Raw genomic sequence first — 16,406 nt, 5'->3', positions numbered from 1 at the left:
TGACTGTTTTCTTTTTATTTGTCTGCTACTTTTTACAGATCCGCTGAGAGTAAAAGTGACTCCAAAGAAACTGAAAACTGGAATTGGCAGCACTGTCATCCTGTTGTGCAGTGTGATGGGTTCTCCCGAGTACGTCATTAAGTGGTACAGGGACACCGAGCTCATCATCCCCGACAGTTACATATCTATCCGAGGAATCAATAACAATACGCTACTTATCACATCTGCTCAGAAGAGCCACTCAGGAGCCTACCAGTGCTTTGCCACCCGGAAATCCCAAACGGCACAAGACTTCTCCATCATAGTGTTAGAAGGTACGTACTGCAAAAAGCAAAGCACGGTGGCGAAAGGTGGATTTCATGAGCAGGGCTGACTGAATCCTCCAGGTTGGGACCCTCTTGAAGCCTTGGCTATGTCGTCACTGCTAATTTGCCAGACTGCTCGAAACCCAATACCCCAGGGCGTTTCGGGTCGTTTTTGCGATGCTCCGCCCCCTGCGAACCCGCGAAGAGTACGCCGGACACCGTATGGATGGTCTCAGGACCCCCCCAATGCTCCGCCCCCCCCCAATGGGCCGGGTTCCCGACGGCGTGGGTCACTCAAGCTATTTTTTTTTGTGAACCCGGCGTGGTGACTGCGGACTGAGTCCTGCGCCGCCACAATGGGGGGGGGGGGGGGGCGGGGGGGAGCCGTTCCGCGGGCAAGGGAGGCTTTGGCGGGGGCTGGGAACCTGGTGCCCGGCCACGGACCCAGCAAATTGTACATTCTGAATTCTCACTTTGTGGACCCAGAAAGGCGCTGGAGTGTGGCGACTAGGGGCTTTTCACAGTAACTTCATTGCAGTGTTAATGTAAGCCTACTTGTGGCAATAATAAAGGTTATTATCATCAGCCGGTACGGGATTTGAACCCCCACTGCGGGCCTCGCTTGGTATCACAAACCAGCTGTCTAGCCAACTGAGCTAAACCAGCCCCCTTATTTACTTACTTTTGATTATTAAAGGTTCGGTGACAATGATTTGACACCGAGTGCCGTATGTGGGACCCACACCTGCAGTTACTCCTCAGGAGATTGTACCGCTCACGAAGAAAGAACTGCAAATTCATCTGTATCTTTCGATTTCTTTTACTTTCCCCTCAGATGGAACGCCTCGAATCATCTCGTCCTTTAGCGAAAAGGTGGTCAATCCAGGTGAACAGTTTTTCCTCATGTGCACGGCCAAGGGTGCTCCTCCCCCTACCCTCACCTGGACACTGGACGACGAGACGATTGTCAGAGATAGCGGCCATCGGACTAACCAGTATACCCTGTCAGACGGCACTACTGTCAGCCACATGAATGTCACCAACCCGCAGATCAAAGATGGAGGGGTTTACCGCTGTTCAGCAAGAAATCTAGTCGGCAGCGCCGAATATCAAGCGCGAATAAACGTAAGAGGTGCCTGTCTACTTTTCAATATCCGATAGGATAATTTCTGTTGTCAAATGTTTTGTGTTAACCTGATACTTTATTCCAAGCACACGTTTGTTTGATTCTTCTTCACAGAGCCCTTATTTCCTTCTTACACGAACTATCCTGCAGATCTATCCCCAGAATTGATAGTTGCATATTTTGCTTCCCTATTTATTTCTGGGGCCTACTGTTCCGTTCCCTCCCCTCCCACGCCCCGAGGATTTTGTACACTGGTCCCCAGTCACACAACAACCTGAAACGGGCAATCTTTGAAGTTGTGGACTATCTTCAGTGTCATCAACCGCAAATGTGTAGGACACTTGGAATTGTTGGTGCTCTGCCACGGAATGGATCCAACCTCTGGCGAAATGGTGACATCTGAACTCTTAATCGGGACCTGGGAAACACGGTTTGCCCTGGATCTCACACTCTGCTCTTGGGTGTTGGGAAGTCAGGTTCCTTTCCTTCGGACAATGGGGTATTCAGGTCACCGCCACCTCTAAACTCGGAATGCTGGCCGGAGCAAAAATAAATCTCAGTAGTTGGCCTACTAGGCCTCTGTTTGAATGCTGCTTCCCTGACACCACGTTTACAATATAAACGTCCGTGTTGCTGGACTGCTGTGTTCTCGAAAGGCCTTCCTTAAGTCTGGGCAATGGGGCAACGACTGACCCCATTACTTCCCTTTGGAACTTTGAGGACATCCACTGTCCAGAACATCCCACCCTCTTTATGTTCTGTACCAGGCTCTCATGGAGAAGATGACAAATCTTTACCGTGTCTGCATTTGCGGTAACATATCACCTGGAAGAAAGCAACGTAAATGAAGCCCGATTGAGGGTGACTGCCAAGATTTGTGATCGTGGAGTCTTCCATTCAGCTGACGTTTCACTGAAGTTGACATTATGATGTGACATTATTGATGAAAGTTGCTTTCACATTAAACACACTGTTGTGTCTGGCTCCTTTAAGAGATGATCTGCCGACAGGGTCACATAATCCGGAAAAAACAATCAGGGAACCAGGATGAAGTGTTCACACGAGTAAGCGCCAGCTTTTGCCTTGGATCGATTCCGGACCCTAACTGGCAGCCACGAAGTGACAAGGCTCTGTAAAATAGTATGTTGCAAAAACATCAATTGTTTCATGCCTAGCTGGTGAGCCAAAGTTATTATATTGGCGACGAGGATAACACAGAGGACGTGTGGTCCCAAGAAAGGTAAATACAGAACCCATTGAGGTCAAAGCCAGGTTGCAATACGGAAGTGTGCAGCAGGAATAATACCTCTATTCAGTCGATTTGATCCCTTTGAGGCCTCCATTGAAGTTTCGACTCAATACAGAACACCATTGCAACCTACATTGCGAAGCTAAGGAAAATCACAGAGCACTGTGACTTCGGGGCCACCCTGAGTGATGTGCCGGAGGATCGCTTAGTTTGTGGAGTCAATAATGAAGCCATCCAAAGAAGGCTGTTAATGTAGACAGACATGAATTTTAAAAAGGCGCTGGCGATAGCGCTAACATTGGAGAGCACCGGGAAAGATGCACGGGAGCGCCAGAGTGTGCAAAATGGTGCCGAGATTCATCAGTGAGGGCGAAAATCTGCAGTCAGCCGGGGTGCCAAAAGTGAAGACCTTAGTTTTAATTGGGAAGCAAATGAAGCAGTCAGCAGAGTCAGGAGATTTAGGAGAGTTTATGCAACACCACGGTGTGGGGGGGGGGGGGGTAATCACGGTGTGGGGGGGTAATCACGGTGTGGGGGGTAATCACGGTGTGGGGGGGTAATCACGGTGTGGGGGGGTAATCACGGTGTGGGGGTGTAATCACGGTGTGGGGGGGTAATCACGGTGTGGGGGGGTAATCACGGTGTGGGGGGTAATCACGGTGTGGGGGGGTAATCACGGTGTGGGGGGGTAATCACGGTGTGGGGGGTAATCACGGTGTGGGGGGGTAATCACGGTGTGGGGGGGTAATCACGGTGTGGGGGGTAATCACGGTGTGGGGGGGGTAATCACGGTGTGGGGGGGTAATCACGGTGTGGGGGGGTAATCACGGTGTGGGGGTAATCACGGTGTGGGGGGTAATCACGGTGTGGGGGGGTAATCACGGTGTGGGGGGGTAATCACGGTGTGGGGGAGTAATCACGGTGTGGGGGGGTAATCACGGTGTGGTGGGTAATCACGGTGTGGGTGGGTAATCACGGTGTGGGGGGTAATCACGGTGTGGGGGGGTAATCACGGTGTGGGGGGGTAATCACGGTGTGGGGGGTAATCACGGTGTGGGGGAGTAATCACGGTGTGGGGGGGTAATCACGGTGTGGTGGGTAATCACGGTGTGGTGGGTAATCACGGTGTGGGGGGGTAATCACGGTGTTGGGGGTAATCACGGTGTGGGGGGTAATCACGGTGTGGGGGGGGTAATCACGGTGTGGGGGGGGGTAATCACGGTGTGGGGGGTAATCACGGTGTGGGGGTAATCACGGTGTGGGGGGTAATCACGGTGTGGGGGGGTAATCACGGTGTGGGGGGGTAATCACGGTGTGGGGGGGGGTAATCACGGTGTGGGGGTAATCACGGTGTGGGGGGGTAATCACGGTGTGGGGGGTAATCACGGTGTGGGGGGGTAATCACGGTGTGGGGGGGTAATCACGGTGTGGGGGGGTAATCACGGTGTGGGGGTAATCACGGTGTGGGGGGGTAATCACGGTGTGGGGGGGTAATCACGGTGTGTGGGGGGTAATCACGGTGTGGGGGGTAATCACGGTGTGGGGGGGGTAATCACGGTGTGGGGGGGTAATCACGGTGTGGGGGTAATCACGGTTTGGGGGGGTAATCACGGTGTGGGGGTAATCACGGTGTGGGGGGGTAATCACGGTTTGGGGGGGTAATCACGGTGGGGGGTGGTTAATCACGGTGTGGGGGTAATCACGGTGTGGGGGGGTAATCACGGTGTGTGGGGGGTAATCACGGTGTGGGGGGGTAATCACGGTGTGGGGGGGTAATCACGGTGGGGGGGTAATCACGGTGTGGGGGGGTAATCACGGTGTGGGGGTTAATCACGGTGTGGGGGGGTAATCACGGTGTGGGGGGTAATCACGGTGTGGGGGGGGTAATCACGGTGTGGGGGGGTAATCACGGTGTGGGGGGTAATCACGGTGTGGGGGTTAATCACGGTGTGGGGGGTAATCACGGTTTGGGGAGGTAATCACGGTGTGGGGGGGGTTAATCACGGTGTGTGGGGCTAATCACGGTGTGGGGGGGTAATCACAGTGTGGGGGGGGGTAATCACGGTGTGTGGGGCTAATCACGGTGTGGGGGGGGGAGTAATCACGGTGGGGGGGGGGGGAAATCACTCCCCAGAAACTGGCAGGTTTAAGGAAGCAAAACGCTATTCAGGCCACAGGAAGGGGCAGTTAAGGCACCGGTACAGGAGCAAACCAAACCTGCCCAGCGCTAAAGGCACACGGCAAATACACAGTGTACAAGATTTCTCTACAAATGGTTTGAGTGATTATTCACTGAACAATATGAGAGTGGGCAAGGTATCCCCAACCACAGTGTTGCTTTTGCTGACTGGCAAATCGAGAGATGGAAGTCGATACAGGAGTGTCCTCTTCTGGAATACTGTACACGCAACAGGTACATACGAGAAGGGGTTCAGCGTTTGGGTTTAATAATAATAATAATAATAATCTTTATTGTCAGAAAGAGGCTTACATTAACACTGCAATGAAATGACCATGAAAACCCCCTAGTCGCCACATTCCGGCGCCTGTTCAAGCACACAGAGGGAGAATTCAGAATGTCCAAATTACCTCGGGAATTGTGGGAGGAAACCGGAGCACTCGGAGGAAACCAGACTCCACAGAGACAGTGACCTACGCCGAGAATCGAACCTGGGACCCTGGAGCTGTGAAGCAACAGTGCTACCCACAAGGAGAAATGTGCTTTTCAGACCAAGGAAGTGGCCTACCTGGGTTACCGGGGAGATTGACATGGGTTGCACCCCATGGAAGACAAGGTTAGAGCAATAAAGGAGACACCCGCCCCCAGAAACACATGTGAGCTGAAATCCTTCGCAATGGTGAATTGTTATGGGTCTTTTCTGCCGGTTTTGTGGATGTTGTTGGCTCCCATACACGTGTTACTAAAAAAGCAGCAGCATTGGTTTCGGAAGATGCCTCAGAGAGAAGCTTTTAACCAGGTAAAGCAGTTATTGCACTCACCTTGTTTATTGGTGCACTTCAGAAAATTTGGTGTTAACTTGTTGCACCTCTCTTTATGGCCTCGGCCGTTTTGTCTCCTGGAATGGATGATGGGTCTGAAAGATTGCTAGAATATGTTTCCAGAACCCTCTCGGGGACCAAAAACGGCTTTTCACAGATTGCAAAAGGTTGTTATGCATGGAGTAAAGGAGTTCCACCAGTATGTGTATGGAAAGCATTTTGCCATTGGAACAGACCACAAACCACTTTTGGGTCTTTTTAAGGAAGACAAGTCAATTCCGCCAATCGCATCAGCAAGGATTCAGCATTGGACATTAATCGTATCAGCAAATGAGTATACATTCCAACATGGACCTGGAACGCAGATAGCAAATGTGGATCCGCTGCATCACCTACCATTGCCTGAGAGTGTAGCACTCCCCCCCCCCCCCCCCCCCCCCCACCACCACCACCACCACCCCCCCACCCCATACTACAGGAAACTGTAATGCCGCTAAACCTCTTGGAAACATATTGGAAAAGTATTGGGCCAGCTGAGACCTGCTATTGTCCAAAGTGTAGCACAGAATATGACCAGGATGGATCAACAAGCCACTGTCTGAAGAGATGAAGCCACATTGTGTTTGGAAAGAGGAATTAAGTTGCGAAGGTGGCGTCATACTTTGGGGAGCAAGATGAGCCAACCCTGTACCAGGAAGTGAGGTTCTCTTGGCTGAATTGCATAGTGCCCAGCCAGGTGTGTCAACAATGAAGATGCTCGTCAGGAGTTATGTTTGGTGGCCTGGCATAGATGCCGACATTGGGGTGTTAGTGAAGCACTGCGACCAGTACCAGTTGCAACAGAGGTTGCCTATTGCAGTCCCTTTGCAAGCTTGGGAATGGCCTGGCCGGACATGGGTGTGTATCCACATTGATTATGTGGGGCCATTTGGAGCACAGTGTTTTTGCTCCTGATAGATGCCCATTCAAAGCAGGTGGAGGTGTTTGAAATGAAGTCTATGATATTGCATTCCACAGTCGAAGAATTGTGCCAGTGTTTTGCATCGCATGGGATACCTGAAGTAATCGTGTCACATAATGAAACAGTCTTCATGAGTGCTGAATTTCAGACACCTCTGCGAATGGTATAAAGCATATCTGGACTGCAACATATCACCCAGCATCCAATGGACTGGCGGAATGAACGGTCAAAACCTTCAAGGCTGGTCTTAAAAAGCAGTCAGGTGCGCGCTGGGCCCCAGAATGTCTCAATTTCTTGTAGGATATCGACAATGCATTCTACGACAGGAGCGCCGTCAGCTGAATTATTGATGGGCCGGCTGCTTAGGACCAGACTAAGTCTGGTGTTTCTGAATTTTCCGGAGAGGGTAGAGGCCAGACAGAGCAGCCAGAAGAAAAAACACAATTCAGGCAAAGCACCAATGCCGCTTGCAATAGATGAATCAGTCTATGTCAGATGTTTCGGAAGCGAACCAAGCTGGTGGCCAAGACCACAGTCTTACAAAGTGAATGTACAAGATCGAATTTTCAGGAAACATGTGGATCGCTTAGGTGGGCAAGAGTTTCCCCAGCCGCCAGTACTCCATGTTGAAGCCATATTGCCAGTAGGAAACGTGTTAGTTGCCTGAGCAATGAAGTGCTGAGTCAACCTGTGACAGGCACGGGTGAGGCCGAGTTGCCAGTACCTGAGGAGAGACCAGGTGCAGCGGTTCCTGCAGAAAGTACCCAACAGAAGCACCAAAGTCGGTGGATTTACGCCGCTCACCAGGAAGTGGAAACCACCAGAGAGACAAAGTCTACGGTTGAGTAGTTGGATGGGTTAAATGTTAAAGTTGTCGAGGATTGTTTAGTTTTACTGTTCTCATTTTATGAAAGGACTTAGAGCGGATGTGGTGTCTTGCCCCTTTAAGGGTGATCGGCCGAGAGGGTCACCTGACCCGGAAAAAACAATCAGGGGACGAGATGAGGGTTCACCCTATCAGATTTTGCCTCAGATTGATCCCGGATGATGACTGGCAGCCACGAAGCTGCAAGACTATGGCCAGGATTTCCCGGCTGTTAACGGGAAATCCCATTGGCAACACGGGACCGGTAAATCCCCCGGTCAAACAACATGTGGCGGGGCGGTCGGTAAATCTGCCCTCTGTGTTGTGTGTCTGGGAATACATTCCTGCTGGTTAAGCATCATTGTGATGTGTTGTGACGTCAGCAGAGTGTTTAGGCGGACTTTGGGCAGGTCACCACCTTTGCCTGTATGAGCAACACCCTTAATATATCATCATGATTTACAAGATTCTAGAGTGAGGCCACCTCCATCCCTTTTCTCTTTACATTAACAAATAAATATAACACTCAGTTCAGCAGTATGTTGTCATAAACGTGAGTTGGTTCATATCTAGCTGGTGAGCAAACGTTATTCCATGCACGTTTACCTGTAGTTTTTGTTACAACTACAGCGGTGATAAATTGGCATAGAAATTGAACCTCACTGCATTCACACAGTGTATGGGTGTAAAGCTGGCCCATTGAGGCCCACATTTGGCCACCAATGTGCCCAAGAATGCCGGAGAGACGCCCAACCCAAAAGGGAGAGACGTCCCTCGCAGCCGCCTGAAACCAGTGCGTGACCCACTCTCGACGCCAAACCTGCTTTTGGTGTCCTTGGGAAATTCGTGCCCTGCGGAGAAGATACAGGCCACAGACCTGCTCTGTTCTGCTCAGCCTGACCTGCAGTGGATTTGGGTCGAGGGACTGCTGACTATTTCTTTTAACCGCTGCATTGCCTTGAAGATTCTCAATGAGACAGCTTCCTTCCATCTGGTGAACACTAAACATCTGGCGGGATGTTGATCAATGGCGGTAGCAGCCTTCATCTTTGCAAAGCTCTCCCCTGCTCATCGGGCTGTGAGTGCTGTTGAAAGCAACTTCACATGCCATTGGCCTGGTCTTTCTCAAATCAGACTTGACAAGCCCCCCCCCTCCCCAAAAAAAAATCAGTTTGATTTTTAATTCTCTTTCATGCAGCGTACACTGCACGCTTGGCTTCCCCTCACGCTCTTTCATCATTTATCGTGCAGTCATGTTGTGGCCAGCAGCAAATTTAAAGAGACAGCACCTCATTTCGATGCCTTTAAATGGGAATTTTAATTTTAATTTCTTTTACAAATTTGAAAGATTTTTTTTCCCCTGACTGTGGCACTGGGCAAGTGTGATTACTTCAAGCATGTTTGGGGGATCATTATCTTGGATCCTTCAAGGATAATTGCATTCCTGAGAGGTGCGCAGTTAATCCCTCAATTGCAATGGACTAATTAATGGCTCCAAACTGCCAGCTGAGATAAACTGGCAGGCCAAATTTCCCTGAAGCTTTTTTGATGATTATTACAGAAACAAACGAACAAAGCAACACTTGGACCCAGGAAGGCCCAACTTTCCTTTATTGTACCTAATGAGGCTCTTTCCAATCATCACATAGACCTATTCACTCCAACTCATTGAAAACAGCAGTGACTCCTGTCACCCTCGCTCTTTTTCCACTCCGCAGAACCATAGAATTACTACAGCGCAGGAAGAGGCTATTAGGCCCCTTGAATTTGCTCCGACCCTCAGGAGCACCTTATCTAAGCCCTATCCCCACAACCACACCTAACCTGCGCATCCCTCGGACACTAACGGGCAATTTATCACGGCCAATGCACCTAACCTGCACATCTTTTGGACTGTGGGAGGAAACGGGAGCACCCGGAGGAAACCCACGCAGACACGGGGCAGCAAGTGCAAACTCCACACAGTCGCCCAAGGCCAGAATTGAACCCAGGTCCCAGCCACTGTGAGGCAGCAGTGCTAACCACTGTGCCACCATGTCGTCCAGCTGCTTCATTCTACGGAGCTGGCATTTTTCCGACCTCTCCCATGATTTGTTCTGCGCTCAAGTAGAGCTATCAGCCGACAACGTTCCCCATGTACTTGTGCAATGCACTGCTAACACAAGAGAGGTTTGCCTTGTTTCCTGAGCCTCCCGACATGGACTAAGTGTGGAACTGGGAACATCAGTGTATTTTACCCATCCCATTGCGTAGATTTTTTTATTGCATGGTTCTGCCGGAGTATACACTTATCCAAAATGGCAGCAACAAATGGAAATTGGCCTTCTTTACTTCATCGTCGTTTGTGAAATGAGGCCTGTTTGTAACTTGCTTTTTCCATTTGATACCTTACAGCTCTCAGGACCTATCTGGAGAACTCCATCCAGGGTCAACTCTACCAGCCCTGGCATCCGATGTTGCAACAGGCTTTGGAACTGCAATGCTCCATGGCCTCATTTGAAGCAGGGCGGTGGTTGGCGGCAGGAGGGGCGGGGGGTGGGGGAGGGGGCGGGCGAGGGGTGGGGAGGGGAGCAAACGTGTGTTTAGGATGTTTGGTGCGGGTGTTTCAAATGGGAGAGCGGGGCAGGCAGCCAATTTTCGGCTTCTGCCAGTGCTTCAATGGGCCTGAAGATGTACAAGAGGAATCTGGGTTGACCCACGGCTTTACTTCTCAGGCAGTAAGTGCTGGCTTTCTGTGACGCGCGGGGATGTATGGTAATCCGCTAATGACCAACGGGTCTATGGCCATAAAGGGAGCGGCTTCAAACCCCTAGCTCGGTGTTCTGAGATTAAAGTGATTTCAGACTAACCAGTAGATGCTGCTTTTAAGAATTTCACTCTCTTCGTGACTGCAACTTATGCTGCCTAATAGATGCTTTAAAATCCCAAGGGAATAAAAGGGGATACCATCACTTCAAACATAGGTTTTACAAGAAGAAGTCATTTCGCTGCAAGCTGATGGATTGTGATAGAATGTCACTGTTGGTGTTTTAATGCAGGAATCCTTTTCACAGGTTCCCCAAGTATCCGCTCTATGAGAAACATCACAGCGATCGCTGGGAGAGATACTTTCATTAATTGCCGGGTCATTGGATATCCGTACTACTCAATCAAATGGTACAAAGACTCAATATTACTTCCTGACAACCATAGGCAGGCGGTTTTTGAGAACGGCACTTTGAAGCTGATGGATGTGCAGAAGGGGATGGATGAAGGAGAGTATGTCTGCAGTGTCCTGGTCCAACAGCAACTTTCTATCAGCCAGAGGGTCCACGTTGCCGTGAAAGGTATGGTTAAATGCTGAGGGCCAGTGTTCTGTGGCTGGCCGATCGATAGAGAAAGCATCTGACATACATGAAGGGAGCTCTCATACCATCTCTTACCTCTTCCCCACCCCATTCTTCCCGCACCCCTCTTCCATCTTCTGCTCCCCTCTCCCACCCATATCTGTCCCTTCTCTCTTTGCTCAACATCTACCTCTCCTCCCTACCTCTCTGCCCCACACACTGCTCCCTCTTCCACACCTCCCTCCGCCTGCTCTCCTCATGGCCTACTCCCCCGCCCTCCCCCCCCTCCGGACCCCCACCTCACTCCCCACCTCTCTCCCCCAACCACTTCTCACCTAATCTTTTCCTGATCCCACAAACCCATTCTTCTTTCCGCCACTCCCAATTCCTTCTTCCAGCTGTCCGCCCATCCAATTCTCCCCCCGTCCCAATCTCTCCCAACCTCCCCCATATAAGGCCCATAAACACAACAAATTGCAAAGACAATGTGAAGAGTGCCAAGCTATTTCTGTCACAGGAATGGTCAGATGAAATTAATGTTGCCTTCTTCTCTCCTTCCTCTCCCTCGATTTTCCCTTTAAAATCTCCTTCTCCTGTCTGACTTTGTGCTGTTGAGCTTTAGAATTTTCAAGTGCCTTTCTGCTGATAACAGCGAGTGGAGGTTGGACTACCCCAGTATTCAGAGCCAAACTAAACATTCTCCATTAAAACTCCAGGCTTTGTGCCTCTTGGCCCAAGGTCAGAAGCAATGGCTTGCTAACTTTTTAAAACATACTTACCCACCTTCTCTCACCTTCATGGATGATCCCTGGGCACGGCCGCCCCTGATGCCTCACAGCGCCAGGGACCCGGATTTGATTCCGACTCGGGTGACTCTATGTGTGGTACTTGCACCTTCTCCCCGTGTCTGCGTGGGTTTCCTCCGGGTGCTCCGGTTTCCTCCCACAGTCCAAAGATTTGCAGGTTAGGTGGATTGGCCATGATTAATGTGCGGGGTTACAGGGATAGGGCGGGGGCATGAGGCGCGGTAAAGTACTCTTTTGTTGGGTTGGTACAGACTCAATAGGCCAAATGGCCTCCTTCTGCACAGGAGGGATTAGACATAGAACAGTACAGCACAGAACAGGCCCTTCAGCCCTCAATGTTGTGCCGAGCCATGATCACCCACACAAACCCACGCATCCACCCCACACCCGCAACCCAACAACCCCCCCTCAACCCTACTTCTATTAGGACACTACGGTCAATTTAGCATGGCCAATCCACCCAACCCGCACATCTTTGGACTGTGGGAGGAAACCAGAGCACCCGGAGGAAACCCACGCACACAGGGGGAGGACGTGCAGACTCCACACAGACAGTGACCCAGCCGGGAATTGAACCTGGGACCCTGGAGCTGTGAAGCATTCATGCTAACCACCATGCTACCCTGCTGCAAATTCTATGGATAGATCCATACATTAAATGCGTAAATGTTTTGGAAACAGTTCAGAGAAGGTTTGACAAACTAATGGCTAGAATAGGCAGGTTGTCGCATGAGGAAAGGTTGGACTGGCTCGTCTTGTATCCGCTGTAGTTCAGAAGACTAAGAGGGAACTTAATTGAAATATATAAGATCCTGAGGGGTGGATGTGGAGCGGTTATTTCCTTTGTGGGAGAATCCTGAACAGGCGCTGGAGTGTGGCGACGAGGAGATTTTCACAGTAACTTCATTGCAGTGTTAATGTAAGCCTGCTTGTGACAATAATAAAGATTATTATTATTATTATTAATAATCTAGAATTTAAAAGTAAGGTGACGCCATTTAAAATGGAGATGAGGTGAATTTTTCTCTCTGTGAGCCTCTGGAACTCACTTCCTGAGATGGGGGTGGAAGCAGAATCTTTGAATATTTTTAAGGCAGAGGTGGATAGATTCTTGGTAAGCAAGTGGGCGATAGATTACTGGGGGGTAGGTGGGATACAAAATTGAGCTTAATATCAGATCAGCCATGGTCTTAATAAATGGCAGAAAAGTCTCGGGGGGCTGAACGGCCCACTCCTCCTTGTTCATATTAATCTACAACACAAAAAATATCATAAATGTATATGTGGACATTGGTCCCTCTTACATGGAGACCAAACTCTTCTGCAGTGCTGTGGCACAGTGGTTAGCACTGCTGTCGCACAGCTCCAGGGACCCGGGTTCAATTCCCGCCTTGAGTGACTGTGTGGACTTTGCACTTTCTCCCAGTGTCTGTGTGGGTTTCCTGCAGATGCTTCGGTGTCCTCCCACAGCCCAAAGATATACAGATCAGGTGGATTGACCATGCTAAAATAACCTTAGTGTCCAAAGATGTGCAGGTTAGGTGGGCTTACGTGGATAGGGTGGTAGCATGGGACAAGATAGAATGTTCTTTCAGAGAGCCAGTGCAGTCTCGATGCGCTGAATGGGTCCTTCTGCACTGCAAAGATTCTGTGATTCTGTAGGATTGAATGGAATAAGAAATTTGTTTAAATCTTTGTGGCATCTTCTGGATCTTTAGCTATGTGTGATGGAGGACTCATTTGTCTGGAACAGAAATTCAAATAAATTTATACTGTGTTACTTATTGTAGTTTACACATTGAAGAGGAGAGATGACTTTCCAAGAGTTATCGGAATGTCATGGAGGATAACTCCCGTCAGTGAAACCCACCTGGATCGAGGTTAATCTGACACGTTCTGACAGGAGTTTGTGGTATTACACAGGTATTCTGAATTATACCGCTCCTTCTGCCTTGGCAGCCTTCCGCATTGTGAGACGATGGTTCATGCCTTGGTGGTCAACTCTGTTGGACGTGGCCCGGTGCGTCTCAGGAATCCTGTTGTGGCATGGCAGTCTCTGCTGCTTTAGCTACAGGGGCAAGCAGTGGCCTGAGAAGGTGCACTCTAATACAAATTGCAATTATAAATTATAATCGAAGGAATACAAATTACTCCTTGTGATTCTATGAATTCCGGTCAGAATGTGTTGGAGCAGACTATCCATAATTCAGGTGGGCAGAGGGTGCGGCAATGCCACAGCAGAAATGCCACTGTCGCTGCCAGTTGTGTTTGATGAACAAGCATGCGACAGCGGAACACACCCGAGCCTGTGAGACTGCACCTCCAAGCCAATCTCTGAAGGAAGCCTGAGGTGCGGCAGGTTCAGTAGACCACACACAGGCTCCTCCAGATCAGCCATCAGCCCAGCCTTGGTGGCTATCGGAGCTTACAGTCAACTCCAGTACAGCTTTTGGCACCTAGGCGAAGCATGCCGCAATGTTCCGCCAGAATTCTGTCAGCCGTTGACTGGAGTGACACTTTCAATCGAGGAAACTGCAGCAGGCAGGCAGTCTGCGCAGCAATCACTGTGATAAACTGTTCCAAGCTTTGGCACCGCCACCATTACTCTGCGCCAATCATCCCTTCACTCGCTGGCGTATGTGAGACTTGAATTTAATTTGTTTAGAGGCAGCAAATCTTCCCTTCAGGCTTTGATGTTCCATGGTATCAGCTAGCATTCACACACAGAATTTAAACAAGAAAGCCTTTCAATTTAATTAAACATATTTACCAGTGAATATATAGAGCAAGATAGCGAAGAATATTAGAGAGAGAGAGATAAATTTATGGAGGTTTGAGATTACAGATATTACAGCTGTAGTCAAGAAACAAAGATATTTGTCGTATTTTGCGCTTCAGTGACTCCTTTGGGATGCGAATCATGCTACTCAAGGTTTTCCTTCAGAATTGCTGCATTAAGTTCCTTTCACGGTTCACCAATTTTCTTTGTAGTGTTTTGCTGAGCCCGAAAGTTTGGGGAGATCGCACATTTGATACCTTCTTCTAATGAGTTGCCCGAGTCCCAGCTGGTGCAGCATTGCTACAAGTGGCTCCCTTGGTTAGGGAGTGGGGGAACCTCCTCTCCAGCCTTATCCTGGGAAACCTTTGCATTTTTCGCAGCAGCTGGGATTTATGGAGCCCCTTGAGCTCACTGCCCCTAGAGGCGTACGGGAAATGGATACTGTAATAGCGCGAGGTATCACTGAGGCTTCTTGTGCAGCAAAGATGTTTATTGGAAACAACAATAATGTCTAACCGTATATAGGCGCAGAAGTATCTCATACAGGTCTTTGCTCCTTGACTCCTGGGCCCACACTGCCAGTTTCCCTGCTCCCATGGGCCGGCACTTTTCCCTCATTGGTTGGGGTTCATCAGAGGCCCTGATCAGGTCACGTGGCCCATGAAAGATCTCCTCTTAATCGGGTCTCCCCTCCCCCACATATGTACATCACAAGTTGAGGCACTCTCAATTACGACGCGAAACTTAGGTCAATAATCAAAGGCTTTAATAAGCAGTGAACAATGGCAGCATCCCAGGGAAGTGTGCTCGCCAAATGGAGTCTCATCTTAAATACTGTTTCCCAGGGGGCGGAGTCCCCCAGGGTTCCAAGCCTCTTAAAGGGGCAAGGTATTCCGATCATCACACAAGTTATTTAGAGTTAACTGTTCAATGAGGGCAGAGACACCAAGGGAGGAAGTTCTTCACAAAGTCCATCTGGCGGGGGACTTTGTAGGCCTGGTGGAACTCTGAGTTCCCTGACGGGTTCCTCCACCAGCGAGGCAGTCTCTTCCTCAACATCAGGAGGTTGCTTCGAGGCCTTGACAGCTGCACTGGGCGGGAGGGGGGGACCCATCTCCAGTCCCCTCAGGAGTTTTGGTAGAGGCCTCTTCTGAACCTTCCATTTCCCTTGCTTCAGGCTCCTGGCTGCCAAACAGGAAGCAAAGAGCAGGAATTAATGGGTATTTTTCAATTGGTGGGCAGTGACTAGTGGGGGATCACAGGGCTCGGTGGTAGGACCCCAGCTATTCACAGAATATATTAATGATTTAGATCAGGAAGCAAAATGTAATATTTCCAAATTTGCAGATGATACAATATTGGGTGGGAGGGTGAGTTGTGAGCGAGGATGCAAAGGTCCTTCAGTGTAATTTGGACAAGTTGAGTGAGTGGGTAAATGAATGGCAGATGCAGTGTAATTTGGATAAATGAGAGGTTTTCCACTTTGATAGCTATAAGGGGAAGGAAAGCCTGAATGGCCATAAATTAGGAGAGGGTAATTTTCAATGAGACCCTGGTGTCCTCGTACACCAGTCACTGAAGGTAAGCATGTAGGTGCAGCAGGCTGTAAAACAGGCAAATGGTATGTTGGCTTTCATTGCAAGAAGATTTGAGTACAGGAGCAGGGATGTCTTGCTGCCATTATACAGGGCCTTGGTGAGGCCACACCTGGAATATTGTGTGCAGTTTTGGTCTCCTTATCTGAGGAAGGATGTTCTTGCTCTAGAGAGAGGGCAGTGAAGGTTTACCAGACTGATTCCTGGGATGGCAGGACTGAGGAGAGTTTGGTTCGGATGGGATTGTATTCGCTGGAGTTCAGAATAATGAATGGAGATCTCATAGAAACCTATAAAGTTCTAACAGCACTGGACAGGGTAGATGCAAGAAGGATGTTCCTGATGGTGGGGGTGTCGTGAACCAGGGGTCACAGTCTGAAGATACGGGGTAGAC

General features: G+C 49.7%; 1 protein-coding gene across 1 annotated transcript in view; it reads left to right on the top strand.

The window, feature by feature from the left end:
• Window positions 1–16,406, top strand: part of LOC119954158 (Down syndrome cell adhesion molecule-like protein 1 homolog) — a 636,717-nt gene that overhangs the window by 380,072 nt on the left and 240,239 nt on the right. Inside the window, exons 6-8 of the mRNA XM_038779115.1 lie at window positions 39–314; window positions 1,141–1,437; window positions 10,560–10,832. Coding sequence (XP_038635043.1) covers window positions 39–314; window positions 1,141–1,437; window positions 10,560–10,832 — 846 coding nt within the window. The remainder of the gene's footprint in view (window positions 1–38; window positions 315–1,140; window positions 1,438–10,559; window positions 10,833–16,406) is intronic.

Source organism: Scyliorhinus canicula, chromosome 19, assembly GCF_902713615.1.
Source record: "Scyliorhinus canicula chromosome 19, sScyCan1.1, whole genome shotgun sequence".
In the NCBI taxonomy this organism is placed as follows: domain Eukaryota; kingdom Metazoa; phylum Chordata; class Chondrichthyes; order Carcharhiniformes; family Scyliorhinidae; genus Scyliorhinus; species Scyliorhinus canicula.
Note: the sequence above shows the minus strand (reverse complement) of the source record. Positions and strands in the feature narration are given on the sequence as shown.